Source organism: Aquila chrysaetos, chromosome 12, assembly GCF_900496995.4.
Source record: "Aquila chrysaetos chrysaetos chromosome 12, bAquChr1.4, whole genome shotgun sequence".
Classification (NCBI taxonomy): domain Eukaryota; kingdom Metazoa; phylum Chordata; class Aves; order Accipitriformes; family Accipitridae; genus Aquila; species Aquila chrysaetos.
In genome coordinates, this window is record NC_044015.1 from 21,497,896 (window position 1) to 21,520,182 (window position 22,287).

The window sequence follows — 22,287 nt, forward strand, 5'->3', positions numbered from 1 at the left end:
CGGAGAAAGTCTTTCAGTAGGGTATTGCTGCAGTGAATGACACGAGTATTTTGTATGAAATCCATCATAAATTTATTAAAGAAGTGCAAGGCTAGTTCGAATTAAGATATGGACCTCTCAAAGAGAACCTTGTTGCGTATTCCAAAGAAACAAATCGTCCACCAAATTTTGAAGATCATACTTAGGCAAAACTCCTTTATGCTTCACTGACAGACACTTAGGCTGATTTACTGATGGTTGGCAAAGGGTAGCGTGTCCTGGGCAGCATTTCAAAAATGGGTGAAAGCTTGGCCCCACTGAAGGTGGTAGCAGAACGTGAATGGAAATTCATCAATTACAATTGTAAACCATAGGAGACAAGCATACTACTAGTAAATGTAATTTTAATACTAGGCACGTGTTCAATAAGACGCTAATTAGACGTGCGCTTTAGGAGAAGGCACTCTGCATCCTCCCAAGCAGCAAAGGAGCTTAGCCGGCGGCTGATGCTGGTGCGGGAGCTGTAGGAGTGGCGGTATGATGGACGCACCACTGCTAACAAGGTGCCAGAGCAGTGGTCGCTGCACAAAGAGAAGGTGGCTCTGGCAGCTCCAAAAGAGTTCGCTGCAAGATGTGGAACTGCTCCTGAACTCAAAAATGGGCCGTGGTCTTTCTGTGACCACATTTACTGTACCTGCTTGCAGATGTCAGCATCATTCTTGAAATTAAACTTGCAGATATATTGGGTATGACAGGTTAGGCTAAAGGCTTGAGAGAAGGAGCCAAGATACTATCAGTTTTATGAACTTAATTAAATTTCCATTCCTTCCCAAGGGAAAATGCATTGTTTTTCAGCAGCTTTTAGACTATCACCTAATCTGAGGTTCATTGCCTCGTATGCTTCTCTACAGAACTCGAGGTATTTGCAATCAGTTTGAACAGAGTTCAGCATTTCTTTTCTCTGAGCTGTTTCGCTTCTCTAGTGAATAAACTCTAATTAATCCCCAAATAAACTCTAATTAACCCCCCAAAATTTCAGTCCCATGGAGCATTTTTCTTTGCTTTGCAGCCTCCATATTGAACTTGCATGTGATTACAATAGACTAAAACCAATACTCCAATATTATTGTAGCCTCTTTTCTTCTGTCCCATGAAGGACTGCTTATCAGATGTTTACGTTAGCCTTATTTTATGCGATGACGACCAGGCACGGTGGCTCAGTTTGCCTATACAACCATTTGTTTGACCTCCTCCACTTTGGTTAATAACCAAATATTTTCTGTGTATTTGTTTGTCGCACCAATCAGATTTCAGGTAGGTGTTCATCGCATTCCCCATGGGAAAAAAAAATAAAAATAAATCATATAGGTAGGGTACAATATGCTCTCTTAAAATGATGCCTAAACCACTGACAAAACTAATGATATCTATTAACGACTAAAACCAGAGGTAAACTAATGAGAGGCATGACATACTAGCTAGACATACAACATAACAGCCAAGTAGCACCTGCCAATTTGACTTAAGGGTATTTTTTTTCTTACATCAAGTAATTAATCTAATATTACTGAATATAATCCATGCCTAGGATGACAAGCGACTCTTCAGAAGTTCATATAGACCATTTTGATGTAGCAGCAGAGAGAGCGAAGGCACTCAAAACACTGACTAACAGCAGGAGTCGGGGACTGGAGTGTTTCCCAGCAGAGCTCTATGAAAAAAGAGAGCAATTTGATAAACCCAGTTCGAAATAGTTCTATTTATTACTATTAGAAAAGCACACAAGGTTTCAGAGAAATCTTTTCCTATTAGCCCCTTCAGTAGTGGAGACACTTCTGATGTTAAAAAATCACGTGCCCCATCTACACCACACCTAAACCAACAGGTGTTCAGTTTTTAAGTGATAGGCAGGATCAAAAGTATAAAGCACTTACGTGGTCCCACTTTTCCTCATTTTTGTTGATACTATTCCCATTTATTGTGCTGCACAGGCATTCTCAAACATTTATTTAGATACAGGAAATCTGACATACCTCACATTATAAACAATACTTCCAGTTTTCTACAATATGTATAGGAAGAAACCAGTAGAAACTACAAAGAGGAAAAGTGCTTACCACTTGACTGCCACCTGAGGAAGTTGAATTCTGAAAATAAACAAACAAACAAGTAAATCTCAAAATGTTCTCACTCAGTGGTTTTGAACACAGTTTTGGCTGTGATCAACAAAATTTTAATAGCTTAACCCACAGCATGGTTTTAAGTTGTTCAAGAGGAAAATAGCTTTGCATAGATAAAGTAAATAGTTTTAGTCACACACTCTCTCTACCTCATCTTACATCTGACAATTTCAGCTAAAATCATTGAAGGGGCAAAAGTCTATTTTTCTGTCATTCCATTATCACATTCTATACAGAGTTTTCCATCCCTATAGTTGAAAGAGGATGTTAAAAATTGATGAGTACTGAAAAAAAAAAAAAAAAGGAAAAGTGCTAAACCAAGTAACCTGCCAGTGAAAAACTCAACAACCTAGCTTATAAAAAAAAAAAAAAAAAAAAAAAAAAGTGAAGGATTCACTGAACAGAGCCTATAAAATCTACACAGAGAACAGGAATTTAAAAATAGAGGACAGCAAAATGTAACAAGGCCAGTAACTGGAATGTGAAGCAAGACAGATTCAGATTTAAAATATAACTGATATTGAAATAGCTTTCCCAGGCTGAGGCCGTATTTTCCACAGCGGTTTCTTTAAATATGCTCTAATACAAATGGAACTAATAGAGAATGTTCTCTTCAGACCAAATCATCCTGAAATTGCTCTATCAACCACCCAGGTTCTTTGTTTACTAAGACAAGAAGATGAAAATGCTGTGATGAAAGTATTCTTACCGATTTCCCAGAATAAGTGCTTCCTGAGGTAGAGAAGCCCTGTAAAAATAATTATAAACCATTTATTCTTGTTGTCCAAAGAGCACAGAGCTGTCTTGAAAATGCCCTAGATATCAGTAGTTTTGATACCAATTTTGATTTTACCTTTTTCCTTGCACTTTTTCCCCCTATTTTAATTGAATGGTCTCAAGTAAGCACAGCTATGTCCTCTCTATTCCATGAACTGTTTCAGAGGATTTTCAAAGCAATGTTATCATTGACTGAACTACAAAGTTTGAAACTGAAACAGTTACCCTGATACTGAAATACCTCATTTGTAATAGAATGATCCAAGCATGTTCCTATGAGTAAGTAACAGAGTATATCAAAACTCTGCTATGTGAGGAATGAATGCTGCCTCATCCTAAGGTTCAAGTTTGAACAAAATATTCCGATTTTTATTGGTCAGTTTTCTCAGACATCTACCATTGTAACATAGTTTTAAATTTCACCCTCATTATTGCTACCTATTTTAAAAACCAATATCCACATTTCTAACTTGGTTATGGAATACTGAAAGAAGAATATCCTCACTGGCTTTCCTTGATGACTGCCTCCTGAGGAAGATGAACCCTGAAAAGATATACATTTTTTACTCTAAGCCTATTTGTACTTCAGTATATTCTTGCTATCTGGAATAAAGGACCACAGGAGAATGAACAGTATTTTGTGTCCAGTCATCTAAAAATCCCAGGGAAAATCTTATCTGCAGTACAAATATTTAACATCTTTCTGTTGCAAGTATTCTTTTGAATCATGTATTAGTTGGAGAATTTAATTCAAAGTCCTCAAGAAGAAAGAGCTCTTTTGTAGTTATGATGTGTTTAATATATGGAAAGGAAAAAATAATAAGGTCCAATTAAACATTGATTCACCTGGAATCAGTGTTCAGTTAGACTGGGGGTGGTGGTGGTGGTGTTAAAGTCCTTTACTCTACAGCCCTGCTTGAAGAAAACTCTAATAAGGAAGGTAACTGAAAATAAAAGTGGATACTGAAAAATTAGATGTTCTACAAGAGTCTTATTCAGTTTTCTGGCAAAGTTGCTCTGCTTAATTAAATGGCATTGCCAACAGGAAATCTTACAAGCACAAAATGTCTCACCTTTATGATTCATGTAGAAGAAAATGTACCATTTGTGCCCACTTTTTAATAACAGGTGGATACATCTTATTTTCTATAAGACATAAGCTAAAGCATTGTGTGTGCTTTTTTATATCTCGTGCCATTGAATGACAACAAGAGCAAGGTTGAAATTACACAGTAAAAAAGTGGTCTGAAACAGGAGAAGATGAAAATACTCATAGTCAAATGTCAACTATTATTTCCTTCAAAAAGAAAAAGAAAGTATTTTCTGCAAAGCAAGCCGGAAATACTTAAGACAAATGAGTATCAAATCAATGAAAAAGTGAGCCCTGAGCACAAGGTGTATGATTACTATGAATTTAAACAGAAATAACTGTTCAGAAGTCCCTTACCAAAAAAAAAAAAAAAAATTCCTGTAATCTCATTCTGCGATTACTAGAACTAATCCAGAGATTGACTGGAAGTTCAGTTAGAGTAAAATGCTAGCTAAAAACTATGGAACTGTGTCAAAATAAATATTGTTTGCATTTGTTGAGATTATCCCAGATAAGTAAATCATGTGACACTCTTTGCATATTTAAGTAATTCTCAGAAAAATGTCTAGTCCATAACAAACTGGATATAATTTTTTTAACAGGCTTATAAGAAAAACAAAAAGTAAACTTGAAATATTTTTACTTACTGGTTTACCCTGTTGTTTGCCTCCAGAAGAATATGAGCCCTGTAAGAAGTCAATCAAACATTTATTAATTGAAAAAAATCTTCTATCACTCTCTTGAGACAATTTGTGCAGTACTGAGGACAAACTTATTTGGATATTGTTTGAACAGAAAGTCGCTGGGGTACCTAAAACCTAAGTTGTCTACTGCACACCAAAACAATGGCAATTTGTTATTCTGAATCAAAACGGTGTTATGAAATACAGTATAGCGATTATAGTATGTTCAAAGGAATGTTTTACACAAAGCAGTAATTCATTGTAACCAATTCTTTTATTCAGCTTGCTGAAATGACTTTAATCGATATTATGTCAACTATTTAAGCTCAGTAAAATGGCCAAATGAACGTCTTTCAACATCAAGTAACTGACTTGATCCAGACAGTACAGGGAAAGAGTTAGGAGTGATGGGATTGGAAGAGAATATACGCACCGGCCCACCATACTGGCTGCTTCCTGAGGGAGAAGATCCCTATTAAAAAAATCACAGGAAACTTAAGTGCTTAAGCATTGGCAGAACAACGGTGGTTACTCTTCCCCCCCGGCCCTGTGCAGAATGAAACATCACAGAAGGACCTTTTGACAGGAGATCTCAGTAGGAATCTGGAAAGTATATTAATCTAAAAAGATGCAGTGAAAGACTTCTGACTTAATTTCTCTAAGTTCCTTAACAGCTGAAAGTAGTAAATTTGGCAAACAGTCACAAAACACCTGCTAAGACTATTCTCTGACATAAATATATGGATATAAAGTGTCTTTAAGTATGGCTCTGTTCAAGAGAAAAAAAAATAAATTACTTTATTTGTGATATTCTGCTAGGTCAAACGTGTTCAGAGAGCATCATGTGTATTATTGTAAGAGCATCCTTATTACTCCAAATAAGTAATTTGGGAAAAACTTGTTTTGCAGCTTTTAAAAATCCTCTCCATGCTACAGGAAATGATGTTCTTAATAGAGTGATACTGAACTCAAATGCTTGCCAATGGAGTAAAAAGAAATTATTTTTTAGTATGGCAGAGTGAAACATTGCAAACAGAGTAATACTAATGAAAAATATGTTCCACCTTCTTATTAGATAGCCATCCATTACATCTGTTAACTATTTGGGCTAATAGGATTTCTTGATCAGTGACAAACTATTAAGTCTACAACAGGTACATAGGGAGCTGCTTACAGTAAGAGACTCGAATTGCGCTGAAGATGAGGAAAGTAGTATTATTGTGAGTAACACACCAGAATTTATAATTTCAAAGCAATATCTATTGGTATATTTTGTACCAAATTTCCAAGTATTTAATCTAAACAAATACCAAAAAAAGGATCATTTCAATATAATTGAAAAAAACCACAAAAAGTAGATTTTGAACTGGTGTCATAGCAATGTGAAACTGAAACATAAAAATGGTTAATTAAAATTATCACTTGGGATAAGAGGCATTCTGAGGTAAAACAACTAGAATTACGATCTAGGCAATTACTTTAAATTGAAGTTTGTTCATGCTACTCCATTTCAGTTACTGAGAAATAGTCCCTGTTTTCAGATATTTATTGAGAGTAAAATGACTCTGAAAAACTGACTGGTAGTATATGCACTGCATCATATTTTTCATTTAATAAATAGCAAGTAGAAAGAAGACCCTGAAAACAAAGAAAAGTTGCTTGCCTGTCCACCATACTGACTGCTTCCAGAATATGAAGAACCCTGTAAAAAGAATGTGAAACTTCTGTAAATAATTTTTTAAAATACCACCTGGCACCAAAAAAAACTGGACCTAATCTAAACAATACTCATGACACCGATGGAAGAACTGGAAGAACTTTACACAGTTATTAATGCAGTGGCAAATGGCTACTTATCTGCACATCATGTTAGTGGTTTATGCAATGACATGAACCCCATCAATGATTTTTCAGTATTTTTTCAAGGTAAGAAAGCTTCTATAACTGCAAAGTAAAGTCTTGGCTCTAGTATATAGAGAGATATAACTGAAATGTCAAGAGTGATTCAATAAAAGCCACATGGACTCTCTGGAATTATTGTCCCTATCTCTGTGACTAAACCAAACTCAATATTTAATGGCTTCTGGGCAAATATGGCAACTGAGCCATGTTTATTCCTGAGGAACTAATGTGTGTAAATGTTAAAGACAAATGCCTACCTGTCCACCATAGTAGCTGTTTCCTCCAAAGGAGCCCTGTATTCAACAAAAATAGCAATGTTTACTCTGTATTAAATTCAATGTCATGTAGAGGAAAAACAAGAGAACATATTGACCTATCGCAATGATCAAGTCATTTACACTGATTACTAGTATACTTTTCTATTTGATTCATTAAACAAGTAAACGATTTAGTTTTGATTCATCCTTATTCCTTCAGATTATTTGCTTGCAAAGAGAAGTAAGCTGATAATTTATGTTGTTTTCAGCACTTTTGATTCTCAGAAGTGGCATATATACCATGACTGGTATACTTACGGCATGTGGGTTTTGCTTGATTTCATAATCCAAGAAAGAGAAGTAGTCATCTAAGCAATTTTGACTATACTGAGACAACAGATAACTGAACTCTCCCTCAAAAGTAAATTGTCTTAATTTCAGCAAAACAGAGAGGGGTTTTGGATTGGGTTTTTTTTGTTTTTAAAGTATTTACAAAAGTATAGGGAATATACTAATTAGAGAGAAAAATGGAAATAGCTTTAACTTTTTTAATGCATTGGTCTGCTCCCACTTGGAAGCATTTTAGGTCAAGATTTTAGATCTAAGTTGCACTAGTTCAATCATACTGTTAATAACCATCATAAGAGCAGCACTATTACACACATGTGTCCAAAACCCAGCAGATATACTATGAGATATTTGGGAAACAGATTCTTAGAAAAGTCCCAGGCCTCTCTTACAACCAAAAGAAATTAAATGTTTTGAAGCAGTTTTTCATGTCTGGATATTTTACAGAATTAGGACTAGTCTTCCTTTAATACAGATACTGGAGAACATTACTCCTTGTTTAATCCAGGGCGGGGTAAGTGTAATTTATTTCCCATATATTTCTTTGAAAATAGAAATGCATCTGGGTAGCTAGTTTTGAATACAATACTACAGTTGCAAGTCACTGAATATTTTTGTCTTTAGCAGGTTCAAAATTTCTCATTTTAGCACAATGTGAAAAACAACTTTCATCATACATATAAATTCACAGACAGAATTATTTCAAGAAATGTAGTTCCTTGAGAATTTTCCAGTATGTGTACATACTATGAAAAATATACAAAGACAAAGAATACTTACTGAACTTCCACCGGGGCACACACATCCACCCTGTATAAAACACAACCAAACTTATTTTCCTGAGTCTATGACTGGAAGAGGCCTCTGAATTAGTAAATCAAACTCACATTCTGCTACTGCAAGAAAATGGACTATAAAATCCTGCACATAGACTCACCAAGCTCCACCTAAAAAGTAGTTTATCTCTCCACTGTCCTTTCAGGCTAGCTGTGCATTTACTGATCAAATTTTTAAATATAGTCTTCTAATTTCTCATTTAAAACTTACAGTAAAAACTTTACTTACAACAAGGACAAGTACAAAATTCTGAGTAGTACTACAGAGGGGTTTTTGTTTGGTTTTTTTTGTTTTGTTTTTTGGTTTTTTTTTTCCCCTAAAGAGGCCAGAGCACCTGGAATACATGCAGCACTCTTTCATGCTACAGATGTTACAGAAAACACTAAAGATGATTTCCAGTGGAGGCCTCCTAGGTGATTTCTACTCTGATAAAACTGAGAGGTGGCCAGGTGTTCACCATTCAGTGTCTCAGTTTCCACAGTCAATCTGCATGAAATGTGTAAGAAGAAAAATGTTTAGCACCAAAGCAGGTACACAACTGAACTGTCATTCAGACAGTTACTACTGGCTACTCTGGCTTGCGGGATGTCTGAATGACATGGAAGAAGACAATAATGTGTTGCTGAGACTTTGGGCAAAAAGGACAGTGGTGAAGGACACCAGCACAACTGAATGGTGTGGAGAAAGAAAAGCATACCTGTCCACCAGACTGGCTGCCTCCTGAAGAAGAGCCCTGGAAAAAATGAGTAACTAATTATGTCTGTGTTACTGAGTAACATTCTCACTTGTTCTCTGTGGTCTTTAGTCTTTCAAATTGCTTCTGTTTAAATATAACAACAAAAATGGTCTTCTCAGAACCACAATCTGTTTAAGGAAGCATTTCCATGCAGTCACACAGGCCTCTGTATCATTTGCTCCTATCATGATCTGACATACCAGACAGATCCATGCTTAGCAATCCTCACACAGTTTGGCTTAAAGCTATTCCTTCTTAGAATGTTCTTTTTTTTTCAAAAAATATGGGTCAGTTTTCCTAATGAACTGTGTACCAAAACTGCAAATACTATGAAAGTAGAAGTTTTACCTGTCCACTATACTGGCTGCTTCCTGAAGAAGCTATACCCTAAAGAAATGAGAAAGCATTTATATTTGTTACACATTCTTTAACTTACGACCTGTCACAGAAAAACACAATTTTATTTGTCTTCCATAGATTTAAGCGTCACAGGAATGCAAACACTTCTTTTATAACCATACTGAAGTCTATTGGGCTTTACAATGGCTACTGTTTAAACAGAACAGTAAAGTTTAAATCAAAGTCAGCTTCAGGCATGTATGAGTAGTGCTGCTGCGCTGGACTGTGTGCTCACAGCAGCCTCCCATGTTTTACTTTCCTGAGTGGGCTGACACAGCAGAAGGTTGTATTTATGCAACGCATAAATAGAAAAACAATTCTTACCTGTCCTCCATAATGGCTGCCACCTGAGAAAGATGGACCCTGAAGCAAAGGTGCCAATTATTTCTCTATCAAAAAGCTTCTTTAAGGGTTTTTGAAAGAAAGACTATTTTCTTTCTCTGTTGTATATTGAAAGATGAAAACTCAACCTATTACTTTAGGTATTCTATGCAAATTACGGATCGTCTATAACATACGAATCTTCCATAATACTGATCATGAGCTATTAGGACTATATACCTAGTTTTTGGAGACTGTATTTGGACTGAAAATCTCTTTGTCCTCTAATTCCCTCTCCAATAAATCTGACAATAAATATTTTTGGAGGCCAAGGATGAGTCTGTTGGGGATTTCACTCCATATTAAAGGCTATATCACTAGGCAGCACTAGGAACCCTATCCATCATCTTTCATTTCACAAGGGCATGGAACACCTCTTAACAACTCCTGACCTTCTCCCCTGCTCCCCGAGACCTACTGCTTCTCTGGGTACTTCAACTCTGATATTGCATTTTGCTGAAGGAAGTGAGGTATTCCATCGGTTGAGGTAGAGGAGCAATGCAATCTGCTTCCAGCCACTCCTTACTGTTAGAGCTAAGAAACCATGACAGCAGCAGAAGGGAAATGGGTCCAGAATGAGGAGGGCAGGTTGGAGGGTAGAACAGGGCCAGAACTGCATTTACTGTGATACAACAGAAGTACTGTCCCTTCATAATTTTTATATTGTTTCAGATCATATATCTTTAGACACCGGATCACCTATTACCAGATTAACAGAGTTTACTCAAAATATCATTTTTTCAGTTAATAGAAAAGTACCAAGTTTTGATGTAGAAGCTGGGTGTTAGGATAAGGACTATGCAGGAAGAGAGTCTCACCTGTCCTCCATACTGGCTTCCTCCTGAAGAAGGTGAACCCTGAACAAAAAGAATTAAATGATGTCTATATCCATGTCATAGTACTCCATATGAAGGAGAGGTACCTAATTTCTTTCAGTGCAAAACTGAGTGGACTGAACCAGACTGTGCAAAAAGGAGTGAGACTCATCTGCATTTACCATGATGCATCAGAAATTACATCTCCTAAAACCTCTCCTGTGGCTTTGTATCACATGCATTTGTAACTACTATATACCTAGCAACAAATTAAGTACAACATGAAAAAAAAAAAATCAATCTCCTTAAAATGTTCTATTACACAGAGAACTACCAAGTCTCTTGGATAAAGTGGTAAAGACTACAAGGGAAGAATTCTCACCTGTCCACCATGCTGGCTACCTCCTGAGGAAGGTGAACCCTGGATATCAACAAAAAACAAAACTGAAACTTCTTTGCACCCATTTCATAGAACCATAGAATCATTTCACAAGGCTTTTAAAAATTTTAGTCAGCTTCATGAAGTACTAATTTATTTCAGAAAGACATGACTTTTAGTCCTGCAAATTTCAGGACCCAACTGACTCAGCCATGTATTTCACATTCTATTTTCATAGTCTTAAATGATGGTCTTCATCTAGAACTTGTTTTGTTTAATCACAGTAGCACCAGAATGCTATAGAGAAAGATTTAGTGAGAAGATTTTAGACTAAGATAAATAAAGCTATGGTAGACAGCTGGGTAGGCAATGAATAAACTACAAGTTTGTATAGGTCAAACAAAAGTGGGGACTATTAAAGCTTACTTGTCCACCATAACGGCTGCCTCCATAAGAAGGTGACCCCTGGAAAAATATTGAAAATCAGTTATTTCTGAATATCTAATTCATGGAGACGAGCAGCAAAGAAGTGTATTTTGTTATTTGACTGTTTGTAATCTTCCCAGAATAAACTCTATATTTTTGTCTTTCTTGAATTCACAATATTACTACAGAGAATAGATCACTATAAAGTTTCTTGATATATTAAATTGAGAGAGCTATCTCGATAATCATTTACTTGATAAGAGTCAAATAGTGGTAAAACAAATACATCATATAAAATATTAAAAGTAAGAGCTTACATGTCCACCATACTGGCTAGCTCCAGAGGAATATGAATCCTGTAAACAATATCAAATAAGTAAATTACCTGCTGTAGGACTTCCTTAAATCAAAACATGACTCTCCCAGGACAATAGGAGCAAGACAGCAAGGTAAGAGTGAAGGCAGGCGAGCAGGAAATCTTAAAAATCTTAAAAATCATTTAAGTATGATTTAATAACTAGAGTTCAAGCCTTACAAGGTGACTTGGGGAAATACCTGAGTTTCTAAGCAAGTGTGGAAGGCAAAAAAACCTACTGCTTTGTTTGTGTGACTGTCCTAGTTTCAGCTGGGATAGAGTTAACTGTCTTCCTAGTAGCTGGTACAGTGCTATGTTTTGAGTTCAGTACCCAAAGAATGTTGATAACACTGATGTTTTCAATTGTTGCTAAGTAGTGTTTAGTCTAAAGTCAAGGATGTTTCAGCTTCTCATCCCCAGCCAGCGAGAAAGCTGGAGGGGCAGAAGAAGTTGGCACAGGACACAGCCAGGGCAGCTGACCCAAAGTGGCCAACGGGGAATTCCATACCGTGTGACGTCCCATCTAGTATAGGAACTGGGGGGGGTGGGGGCAGGGGGGGATCGCCGCTCGGGGACTAACTGGGTGTCGATCGGGCGGGTGGTGAGCAATTGCACTGCGCATCATTTGTACATTCCAATCCTTTTATTATTACTGTTGTTGTTTTATTAGCGTTATCATTATCATTACTAGTTTTTTCTTTTCTGTTCTATTAAACTGTTCTTATCTCAACCTGTGGGTTTTGCTTCTTTTTCCCGATTTTCTCCCCCATCCCACTGGGTGGGGGGGGAGTGAGTGAGTGGCTGCGTGGTGCTTAGTTGCTGGCTGGGGTTAAACCACGACAGTGACTTGTTGGGAAGGTTAAAGTAGCATTCTTTCAAGTTTGTTCTCTGCTCATTTCTGGAGAATGGCATTTCTTTATTTGGAAAGCTGAATCCTGGGCCAAAGCTAGCAGTAAACGATTGGCTACCTAACAGGACTCTAAAAACCAAACTAAGTTTGCTGAAATCTCATACAACAAGAGGTCTCTTTAAAGAGGGGAGATTGGATTTTTCTTCTTAATGGAATTAGGTCCACTAGGAATCAAAAATGCTACATTTTTATTCATTCTTTCCCCACATCTACTTTTTGCGTAAGCTTCATTATGCAAGTTTCACAAAAACAAAGGCAGTACTTGCTAAAAAAGCCATTGTGTAAAATTTTTAGGACATATCAAACTCAGTGATGAATTTAATTTACTGAGTTTTTGCTCTTTAAAGACAGTTCCCATATAAAAACTGAATTTAATTGAGTTTGTGAATAACCATCATTTTCAGAAGTGGCAAGCCGGGTCTCCTTTTGGAGGAAGTGCTTACTTGGCTACTGTACTGGCTGCCTCCAGCAGAAGATGAGCCCTAAGGGGAAAAAAAAAAAAAAGAAAAAAAAAAAAAAAAAAAAAAAAAAGGAAAAAAAAAGGAAAAAAAAAAAAGAAACCAGTTACTTTTCTCTAACAGAACTATTTTACAGCAAAACATCTTGAAGGACAGCAGTATATAAATTTCTATTTTAAACTTTTTTGCTTGGTTTTAAAATCCACTCAAAATGTAAAATCTAGCCTTCCCTACTTTGTTAATATGTCTAAAATTCAGTGTGTACCTGTCCACCAGAATGGCTGCCTCCAGAGCCCTTTCAGAAAGGAAATATCAGTTATTTCACTTCAAAGGATCTGACTGAAGGATAGGCAGCTTATTTCTTTCAGATTAAAATCAGCACTCTGAAGAATGACATCCCCACAAAAAGCGTTTAATGTTCATTCTTGCAGAGTACTACAGACCTTTTGAGTACTCTGAGCTTCCACAAGAACTGCTGCACTCATGAAAAAATGAAACGGTTTTGTGTTTAGTATGTAATGTTAAGCATCTATCAGAAATGTGTCCTTCATAAGAAATCTTAACCGTGTAAAATGACTTTTCAATTGCTCTGTAAAGAAGATATTAAAGACAATGTTCTGAGGTAGACTGCAGCATATAGTTGGGACAGAACTGAGATCTACATTCAGTATGCAAAAGCCATTCTCCCATGCTGAGGTACTGGGTGCATCTACGCATTAAAGTACAGATCAGGAGTGTGCCTTTGAGACAAAACTCCTGATAGTCCCCACTCACTGTAGTTTGTTTTGCAACATGGAGTGGTCTCGGAGTGAATTAATTGGATGCCTTTCAGATTAAACTAAATTGTAGAATGCTCTGTATACTGAAACAATCCTAGCAGTTTGCAGTACTTCTCGACATAGACACAACCACTATGTTCTCTCCATCTTTATACACAATCCCTGATTCTGAACTGCTGTCAAAGACGGCCAAGTAGTAAAAACCAAAAAAATCAGTCCAACTGGAAGTTTCAAAAGGAAACAAATCCCAACATCAATAATATGAAGAGTGTAGAGCACGGGTGGGTAAGAATATTTTCCTGACTGTAGATATATACACATTTCTCCTTCCTACAAGGGAGCACAAGACCAGTGCTATTTGTCATGTAATATTAATTTTTCTATGGTACATTTATGTAGCTGTGTCCAAGCCAGCTTTATACCAGTTACCAGTCTGGTAACAATGCCACAGAGTTCTGTGCTAGATACAAAAAGACCCAAATGTTTTTTCTTCCTTTAGTGCAGCACATACAGAGCTCCAGTGACATACACGGCATGACTTTCTAACACATGATGAACAGAAGTGGTCTTGGGAATGCTATAAACAGGTGTCTCGTGCGAAAAGAGAGTTCTTATCCATATGAGAGGCTTAGCATCATTAAATTACTGATCTATGAATACTAACTTTTCTTGCAGTATATGATCTAAGAGGAATATAAACACATACAGCCAGGTCCTTAGGGGATATTTTGACATAATTCCAAGGAAGCCAATGGAAATTCCTCCCGAAGTAAATATTTATAGTGTTATGTACCTGCGTTCGTGCCAAACAACATTGTTCATTCAAAGACTTCTCATTGAATGAATACTATTTCAAATGGAAAGAGAAACTATGAGTGCTGCATGAATGTCCTGTGTGTATTTTTAATTGTGACTAAGGTAGGTTATTTTCACAAGTGTATGACTTCTATTAGGTACTGACTCTTTTTAACCTTTCTAGCCATTTTATTGACAAAACAAACACAGGGCACACTTAAAAGCTGATGAACATTTCTTACATTTGCAGAGGAATCACTTCTGACTAAGGTAGGGGATCCACCCTGTAAGGAGGGAAAAAAAAAAAGAATTAGCCTTTGTCTTTGATCATAAACTAAAAATGAAACAAAACCTTAAAATGCCTGTTTTATGGTATTTTAAAGGAAGAATATCACAGTCTGAAATTAAATTACACTTATACTTCGCTTACTTTTCTTAATTTGCCAAGATAGCAGATAGTCTTTTTCAGCCTGGTAGACTGTAAACCACGAAATATTATTTTGTATCTACCCATGACTCATTGCCTAGAAAATAAGAACGCTACCCAAGGTGCAGGAATGTCCTTTACATACTACATGTTGATTGACTACATATGATTTGCTTTGGAAAGCACATATTACCCTATATTGCAGTCTTTAAATAATTTCATATGGATTTAAAAGCACAAATGAGAAGTGGCTCAGTTCAGTTTTGTTTTGTTTTTTTTTTTTTAATTTGGTACACACTGATTTCTCAGACAACATTTTATAGTTGGCAATTTTGTAGACTTGATATTATTTTAGCTTCCCTTCATGATAGATCTTTTGTCAATTAATTCTGCTATTTAATGCATTTTTTTTTTTATTTTTTTTTTTAAAGAAGAGATACTCATCTCTGTAAATACTGCATGGTTGGTAATGGAAAGTCACTGCTCGGAGAATACACCTTGCTGCCAACTTTGGGGGTTCCTGGCCTGTATGAGAAATAGTGTGGCGAGCAGGACTAGGGAAGTGATTGTCCCACTGTACTCGGCACTGGTGAGGCCACACCTCAAATACTGTGTTCAGTTTTGGGCCCCTCACTACAAGAAAGACATTGAGGTGCTGGAGCATGTCCAAAGAAGGACAGCAAAGCTGGTGAAGGGTCTAGAGCACAAGTCTCATGAGGAGCAGCTGAGGGAATGGGGGTTGTTTAGCCTGGAGAAAAGGAGGCTGAGGGGAGACCTTATCGCTCTCTACAACTACCTGAAGGGGGGTTGTAGCGAGGCAGGTGTCAGTCTCTTCTCCCAAGTAACAAGCGATAGGACAAGAGGAGACGGCCTCAAGTTGCACCAGGGGAGGTTTACGTTGGATATTAGGAAATATTTCTTCACCAAGAGGGTTGTCAAGCATGGGAACAGGCTGCCCAGGGAAGTGGTGGAGTCACCATCCCTGGAGGTATTTAAAAGACGTGTAGATGTGGTACTTAGGGACATGGTTTAGTGGTGGACTTGGCAGTGTTAGGTCTATGGTTGGACTTTATGATCTTTAAGGTCTTTTCCAACCTAAATGAGTCTATGATTCTGAATTCTTCATCTTGGCATAATGAGAAATAACTCCTACCATGTCAGTAATATGTAAGTCACCAAAGGAACAATGAATATAAAATTAAGAGTACATTCAAATAAATAAGTCAGAAATAAATAGGACCACAGATAATTTTCCAGTTAAATAATTTAGTAAAAGAAAATGTATAATAAACAAGTAACACTTACAGAACTTCCCCCAGAACAATCACAACCACCCTGTAAAGAATGCAGAAAATATTTAAGATATGAAGAACACAGGAATGAAAGGGACTCCAGTTACAACTCAATTTACTAATTCTACCATCCGAGGTATGCAAGCCATAAAGTTACATTCATAACTGCTCAAGTGCCCAACTTCTACAAATTAGTCTATTTTTTTTGATCTCTTCATCCTATGCAACTATTCCTGCACTTATTGCTCTGATGGGGCAAAAACCTTCTAATTTTGTTATCTTCAAATTTGTTATCTACAATCTTTACCTTAAAAACCTTACTCACCAAAAGGGTGAGTAAAAAATTCTGAATAGTACTACAGAAAGCAATTTTTTTTTTTCCTAGAGAGACCAAAGCACCTGGAATACATGCAGTACTCTTTCATGCTACAGATGTTACAGAAAACAGGTGATTTCTACTCTGATAAAACTAACTGAGAAGTGGCCAGGGATTCACCATTCAGTGTCTCAGTTTCCACAGTCAATCTGCATGAAATGTGTAAGAAGAAAAATGTTTAGCACCAAAGCAGGTATACAAGCTCAAATACAACTGTCATTCAGACAGTTACTACTGGCTACTCTGGGCTGCGGGATGTCTGAATGACATGGAAGAAGAAAATAATGTGTTGCTGAGACTTTGGGCAAAAAGGAGAGTGGTGAAGGAAAACAGTTCTTGTGAAGGAAAGATTTGCAAAGTAAATTGTGAGTGCCTGACACCAGCACAACTGAATGGTGTGGAGAAAGAAAAGCATACCTGTCCACCAGACTGGCTGCCTCCTGAAGAATTTGAACCCTGTAAATGTTACATTTTCATTTAAAAGATTTTCTTTAAGTTTGACATGTATACTTGATTACAATGTATTGTCTTGTACTCTCTAAACTATATTTGAAAAGATCTGTCTGATTAAGGACCCAATTTTATCTATAGAAATATTAATGAGGATTAAAAGAATCCCACAGTAGTCTGGAAACTTAGGTATTACCAATCTGGTAATATTTTCTTGAAATATGTACATTGGGAAAAAAAACCCAAACAACACTGAAGAAAAATTTCCTACCTGCCCACCATACTGGCTGCTTCCAGATGAGGATGAGTCCTGAAAAAAATAAAAATCACTTAATTTATATTTAAAATTTATATTTAAAAAATATAAATTAATCCCAAATATTTATTACTTTCATTTGTTTCCTGGTGTTAGAACATTGGTTAAGACATGAATTGTATTTTGACCACTCTGCTTACACTTGGACTTTTACATAGAAATATATAAGGAAAAGGTGTTTGAGTACCAAATGAATCCTGCTCCCAGATAAAATATTGCTGTAATACAATATGAGGACTCTAGCTTTTGTATGACAGATACTTCAGGTCAAAACCACAAAGAGTTAGTATTTACCTGTCCACTGGAGTAGCCACCACCTTGAGAAGATGACCCCTGCAAAAAGTAGACCAAATTTATTTTTGTTTGAAGTGGCTTCTGGAAAACAAGACTATGTTGTTGAATAGTCATACACACATTTTTAATTTTTAGTTTGTTTTTTTTTTTTTAAAAACAGTTTGCTGTTTGATTTCACAAGACGTGATGCCAGATGTCATGAGAAATTCTAAGAGATAAACAGTTGCGTATAATTTACTTGTCAGGATAACTTTTAAATAGAACAGCCATTTTGGAAGGGAACTGCAAATAATAAATAAAATAGATGCTTACATGTCCACCTGACTGGCTGCCTCCTGGGGAATAAAAATCCTGGAAAAATGTATTGAAATTACATGAAAAAACCAAAAACTTCCTTTCTTTTGTAGACTGGAAAGATCAGGATGGAATCTGAACACTCCTTCTTGCTTCTCCACATTCCTTAATTTTCTCTCACAGATTGTTCAAGAACAACAACAAAAAGGTCTGTCTGTATAAAACAGCACATGCCCCTTTAAGCCTGTTGATAATTGCTCTTTTGGTGCAAGATATTCTTTTGAATACAATGATTAAAGAGTTCTTATATCTCCAACAAAATAATTTCTCAGTCTGTGTCATTTAATTCTCATTAGAATAAATAAAATGGGTGCCATGTAAAAATGACAGGAAAATGGAAGCCTTCATATATCAGTCATACAGCACAACAAAGCAAAGGGTTTCCCTTAGTATAAATGCGGGACAAATCATGCTATTGAAGCCTTTTGCAGTTAGTCAATGAGTGAAAAAGCACAGGAACTTGAAGTAGTAAATTGTGGTACCGTGTTTGTAATGCGAGTTTGAGATTCAAGAGCACACCTCAGCATCAGCTTGGATTTCTAGTAGTACTTTAACACTTTAGCCATGTCCTCATTCCCTCTGTGCATGAGGACTTTCTATCCCACACTGGAAGCTGCCACAGCAGCTTCCACACAGGATGTAATTTAGCTGGCTAGCAGTTGTCAAGTTCTGGGGCAGACACCCTGGCAACATGTAAGGAAGGAGTGCTTACCCGTTCACTCTGTTGGCTGCCAGATGGTGAGGTGGAATCCTAAAAAATATTAGAATCTAGTTATTGCATGGAAAATATTTCTATTTTTTTCTAAGCAATAGTGGAAAGCAAAGAAAACTGCTGCTTGTTGGGAAGGTTAAAGATGTAGGCTGTAGAATAAGCAGCATTCTTTCAAGTTCTTTCTCCGCTCATTTCCGGTGAATGGCGTTTCTTTATTTGGAAAGCTGAATCCTGGTATAGCATAATAAAGGAATGAGATCACATCTCAATCTATGTTATTTCCTCTTAGAATGCTATTGGGGAAAACATCAGAACTTCAAAAGCTGTTTTGGTTCTTGTAATACTTCAGTGGTAGACACCAATGTTGTTACACCTTAGTTTCTTTCATACCTTTAGCTTCTTTCAGAGGGCCTTGGGGCCCTCTGTAGTATCATATTTTAGCTTTGCTGAATATCCACAAGAAGATTTTGATACAGAAACTGCATGGAAACTAATGACACACTATGCTTGTGGCTGAAATGCACAGCTGAATTTATAAAAATTTGTGGACAACTATTTCCTACTAACCAGGACACTGGAGAACAGACTTAGAAATCCAGTTAAAGTACAATCAATTACTCAAGACTCTGAGAAAATGAGACATTAAACTTTGGAAGTTTTATAAACAGCTTCACCAGAACTAATAGGAAATATACTCTAGTCAGGAGAAAAGGCATATTTTTAAACAGAAAAGCAAGCAGTTCTCACCACACTACATGAAAACAGACCATTCCTATGCAATATATAGATGAAGGAACTTGAATATTTTATGTCTGGCATTGGAAAAACACAAACGAAGAGTAGTGTGAATTGGAGATGGAAACAGAGGGAACTAGTCTGTACAGTATTGCTAGGGTAACTTGTAGAAAAAGAATAAAATCAGATAATGATTAAGGGTCAAATACAATGTTTTTTCTCAAAGAACCAAGGAAAAGTTGAATTTTAAAATAAATCTGTACTTTAAGAGCAATTAAGTTTGAAAGTCTTAATTTATGGGAATTGTTATGAGAGTCCAGAATAGTAAACATATATGGAATATACTCTTAAGGAAATAAATCACAAAAAATAACCCTTAGGAACAAGAATAGCTGAAGTGACATATTGATAGTCTTGTTCTTGTAGTTACATTAGTGTTATTGGATTAAATTAATTCTGTTAAAAAGTAGCCAAATTAAATTGCTGGAAGTAAGAAGTATCTGGTTGTTTTGCATACCATGAGCATATACTAATATTGAGTTTCAATGGAAATTGTGAAATAAAGGAAAAGAGCTTCCTTTGTAAATGCTACTTCTAATAACAGATTAAAAAAAATGTATGATTGTTACAAGTCAGAACTGTTGTATAACTGCAATTTTAATTTGCCAAGTCCTTATCATACCATAGGACAATAATGTGGCATAACTTAAATCTACATTTTATTTTATCTACAGGAAAAATATCATTTCAGAGAAGTTACTGCAGAGAATTACTAAACAACACAGATGACTACTGTGGGCACAGATAATCTACTGTGAAGGAGCTCTTGAAGATAAGATGATGAGATAAGGTAAAGGTCCTAGTAAGCACCTAGATACTTTAAAAGACAGTAAATTCTGATATTGATATACTTGAGAAGAAATGCTTACACTGTCATCAGTTTCACTGCCTCCTATGGAAGGTGAATCCTGTAAAATAATGGGAAAACATTTATTTTCATATAAAAAGGACTCTTATATTCTCCACAAGTAAGATCATGTAAAATAGAAGAATAAAAATAACCAGCCACTTAGAATCTCCAATTTTGCCTAAACCAGGGAATGTGCAAGAAAAGAAAAAATATGTAATTTTACCTGTTACTTAAGCACAAGAGGTTAAAAAAACTCTGTCCTTGTAAACATGCATTTTTATAAGGAAAAATTTTAGATAAAGTTGATTTGCAAAATTAACCATTCTTTACATTCAGAAATCCCATTACCTATGCTTTCTTTCTAGATCCTGCACTAGAAGTAGCAACATGACACAATTTTCTATGAAATAGCAATCTGGATTATATGTCTTACTATTTTTAATAAATAATTCTGTATGACTTCGGATGGCTAAAATGTGTTGCTAAACAAAACATAAGATGGTCCATACAGAATGATCCCATGTATTGGCTTTGTGTGGCAAGGTTTTGGTAGCAGGGGGGTTACAGGGGTGGCTTCTGTAAGAAGCTGCTGGAAGCTTCCCCTGTGTTCGAGAGAGAGCCAATACCAGCCGGCTCTAAGACGGACCCGCCGCCGGCCAAGGCCGAGCCAATCAGCGATAGTGGTAACGCCTCTGTGATAACATTTTTAAGAAGGAAAAAAAGTTGGGACAGGCAGAAAAAACGGCAGCCGGAGAGAGGAGTGAGAACATGTAAGAGAAACAACCCTGCGGACACCAAGGTCAGTGAAGAAGGAGGGGGAGGAGATGCTCCAGGCGCCGGAGCAGAGATTCCCCTGCAGCCCGTGGTGAAGACCATGGTGAGGCAGGCTGTCCCCCTGCAGTCCATGGAGGTCCACGGTGGAGCAGATATCCACCTGCAGCCCGTGGAGGACCCCACGCCGGAGCAGGTGGGTTCCCGAAGGAGGCTGTGACCCCGTGGGAACCCCGCGCTGGAGCAGGCTCCTGGCAGGACCTGCGGATCTGTGGAGAGAGGAGCCCACGGAGCAGGTTTTCTAGCAGGACTTGTGACCCCGTGGGGGACCCACGCTGGAGCAGTGTGCTCCTGAAGGACTGCACGCTGTGGAAAGGACCCATGCTGGAGCAGTTCGTGAAGAACTGCAGCCCGTGGGAAGGGCCCATGTTGGAGAAGTTCGTGGAGGACTGTCTCCCGTGGGAGGGACCCCACGCTGGAGCAGGGGAAGAGTGTGATGAGTCCTCCCCCTGAGGAGGATGAAGCGGCAGAAAACAATGTGTGATGAACTGACCGTAAACCCCATTCCCCGTCCCCCTGTGCCGCTGGCGGGGGTTGGTAGAGAATCAGGGAGTGAAGTTGTGCCCGGGAAGAAGGGAGGGGTGGAGGGAAGGTGTTCTGAGATTTGCTTTTATTTCTCATTACCCTGCTCTGGTTGATTTGTAATAAAGTGAGTTAATTTTCCCCAAGTTGAGTCTGTTTTGCCCGTGACGGTAATTGGTGAGTGATCTCTCCTGTCCTTATCTCGACCCACAAGCTCTTTGTTATATTTTCTCTCCGCTGTCCAGCTGAGGAGGGGGAGCGATAGAACGGCTTTGGTGGGCACCTGGCAACCAGCCAGGGTCAACCCATCACATCCCACAATGAGATTCACATCAATAAATACAGACTTCAAATATAGTATGTGCATTCCCCTAGACTTTCAACAGCTTCTGCATAAGTAAGGTATGTAAAGTAAATGCACAAAATATTTTCCTTTTGAATGAGCTAATGCATGAACAATAAAGTAGTTAAAGTATTGAATAGTCACAGTGGCACAGTTAGCCGGACAGTGTATATAGTGCATCACCTTCCCTCCATTTTGGAAACATTTAGAGTTGTAAAGCGGTAAATAAAACTAAAGAG

General features: G+C 37.3%; 1 protein-coding gene across 31 annotated transcripts in view; it reads right to left on the bottom strand.

Moving 5' to 3' along the window:
* Positions 1 to 53: 53 nt before the first annotated feature.
* LOC115349352 (hornerin-like) overlaps positions 54 to 22,287 on the bottom strand; it is a 64,568-nt gene continuing 42,334 nt past the window's right edge. For 25 of the 31 annotated variants that reach the window (XM_030033557.2, XM_030033537.2, XM_030033536.2 and 22 more), the window contains 24 exons: positions 20,372 to 20,410; positions 18,708 to 18,746; positions 17,954 to 17,992; positions 17,642 to 17,680; positions 17,303 to 17,341; positions 16,999 to 17,037; positions 16,219 to 16,248; positions 14,729 to 14,770; positions 12,898 to 12,936; positions 11,507 to 11,545; positions 11,190 to 11,228; positions 10,767 to 10,805; positions 10,388 to 10,426; positions 9,513 to 9,551; positions 9,138 to 9,176; positions 8,751 to 8,786; positions 7,997 to 8,026; positions 6,869 to 6,904; positions 6,373 to 6,411; positions 5,143 to 5,181; positions 4,674 to 4,712; positions 2,869 to 2,907; positions 2,097 to 2,126; positions 54 to 1,690 (listed from right to left, as the gene is read on the bottom strand). In XM_030033557.2, coding sequence (XP_029889417.1) covers positions 1,592 to 1,690; positions 2,097 to 2,126; positions 2,869 to 2,907; positions 4,674 to 4,712; positions 5,143 to 5,181; positions 6,373 to 6,411; positions 6,869 to 6,904; positions 7,997 to 8,026; positions 8,751 to 8,786; positions 9,138 to 9,176; positions 9,513 to 9,551; positions 10,388 to 10,426; positions 10,767 to 10,805; positions 11,190 to 11,228; positions 11,507 to 11,545; positions 12,898 to 12,936; positions 14,729 to 14,770; positions 16,219 to 16,248; positions 16,999 to 17,037; positions 17,303 to 17,341; positions 17,642 to 17,680; positions 17,954 to 17,992; positions 18,708 to 18,746; positions 20,372 to 20,410 — 966 coding nt within the window. In that variant the 3' untranslated portion in view covers positions 54 to 1,591. The remainder of the gene's footprint in view (positions 1,691 to 2,096; positions 2,127 to 2,868; positions 2,908 to 4,673; positions 4,713 to 5,142; positions 5,182 to 6,372; positions 6,412 to 6,868; positions 6,905 to 7,996; positions 8,027 to 8,750; positions 8,787 to 9,137; positions 9,177 to 9,512; positions 9,552 to 10,387; positions 10,427 to 10,766; positions 10,806 to 11,189; positions 11,229 to 11,506; positions 11,546 to 12,897; positions 12,937 to 14,728; positions 14,771 to 16,218; positions 16,249 to 16,998; positions 17,038 to 17,302; positions 17,342 to 17,641; positions 17,681 to 17,953; positions 17,993 to 18,707; positions 18,747 to 20,371; positions 20,411 to 22,287) is intronic. The other 6 variants (XM_030033546.2, XM_030033531.2, XM_030033534.2 and 3 more) reach the window with 5 other exon arrangements.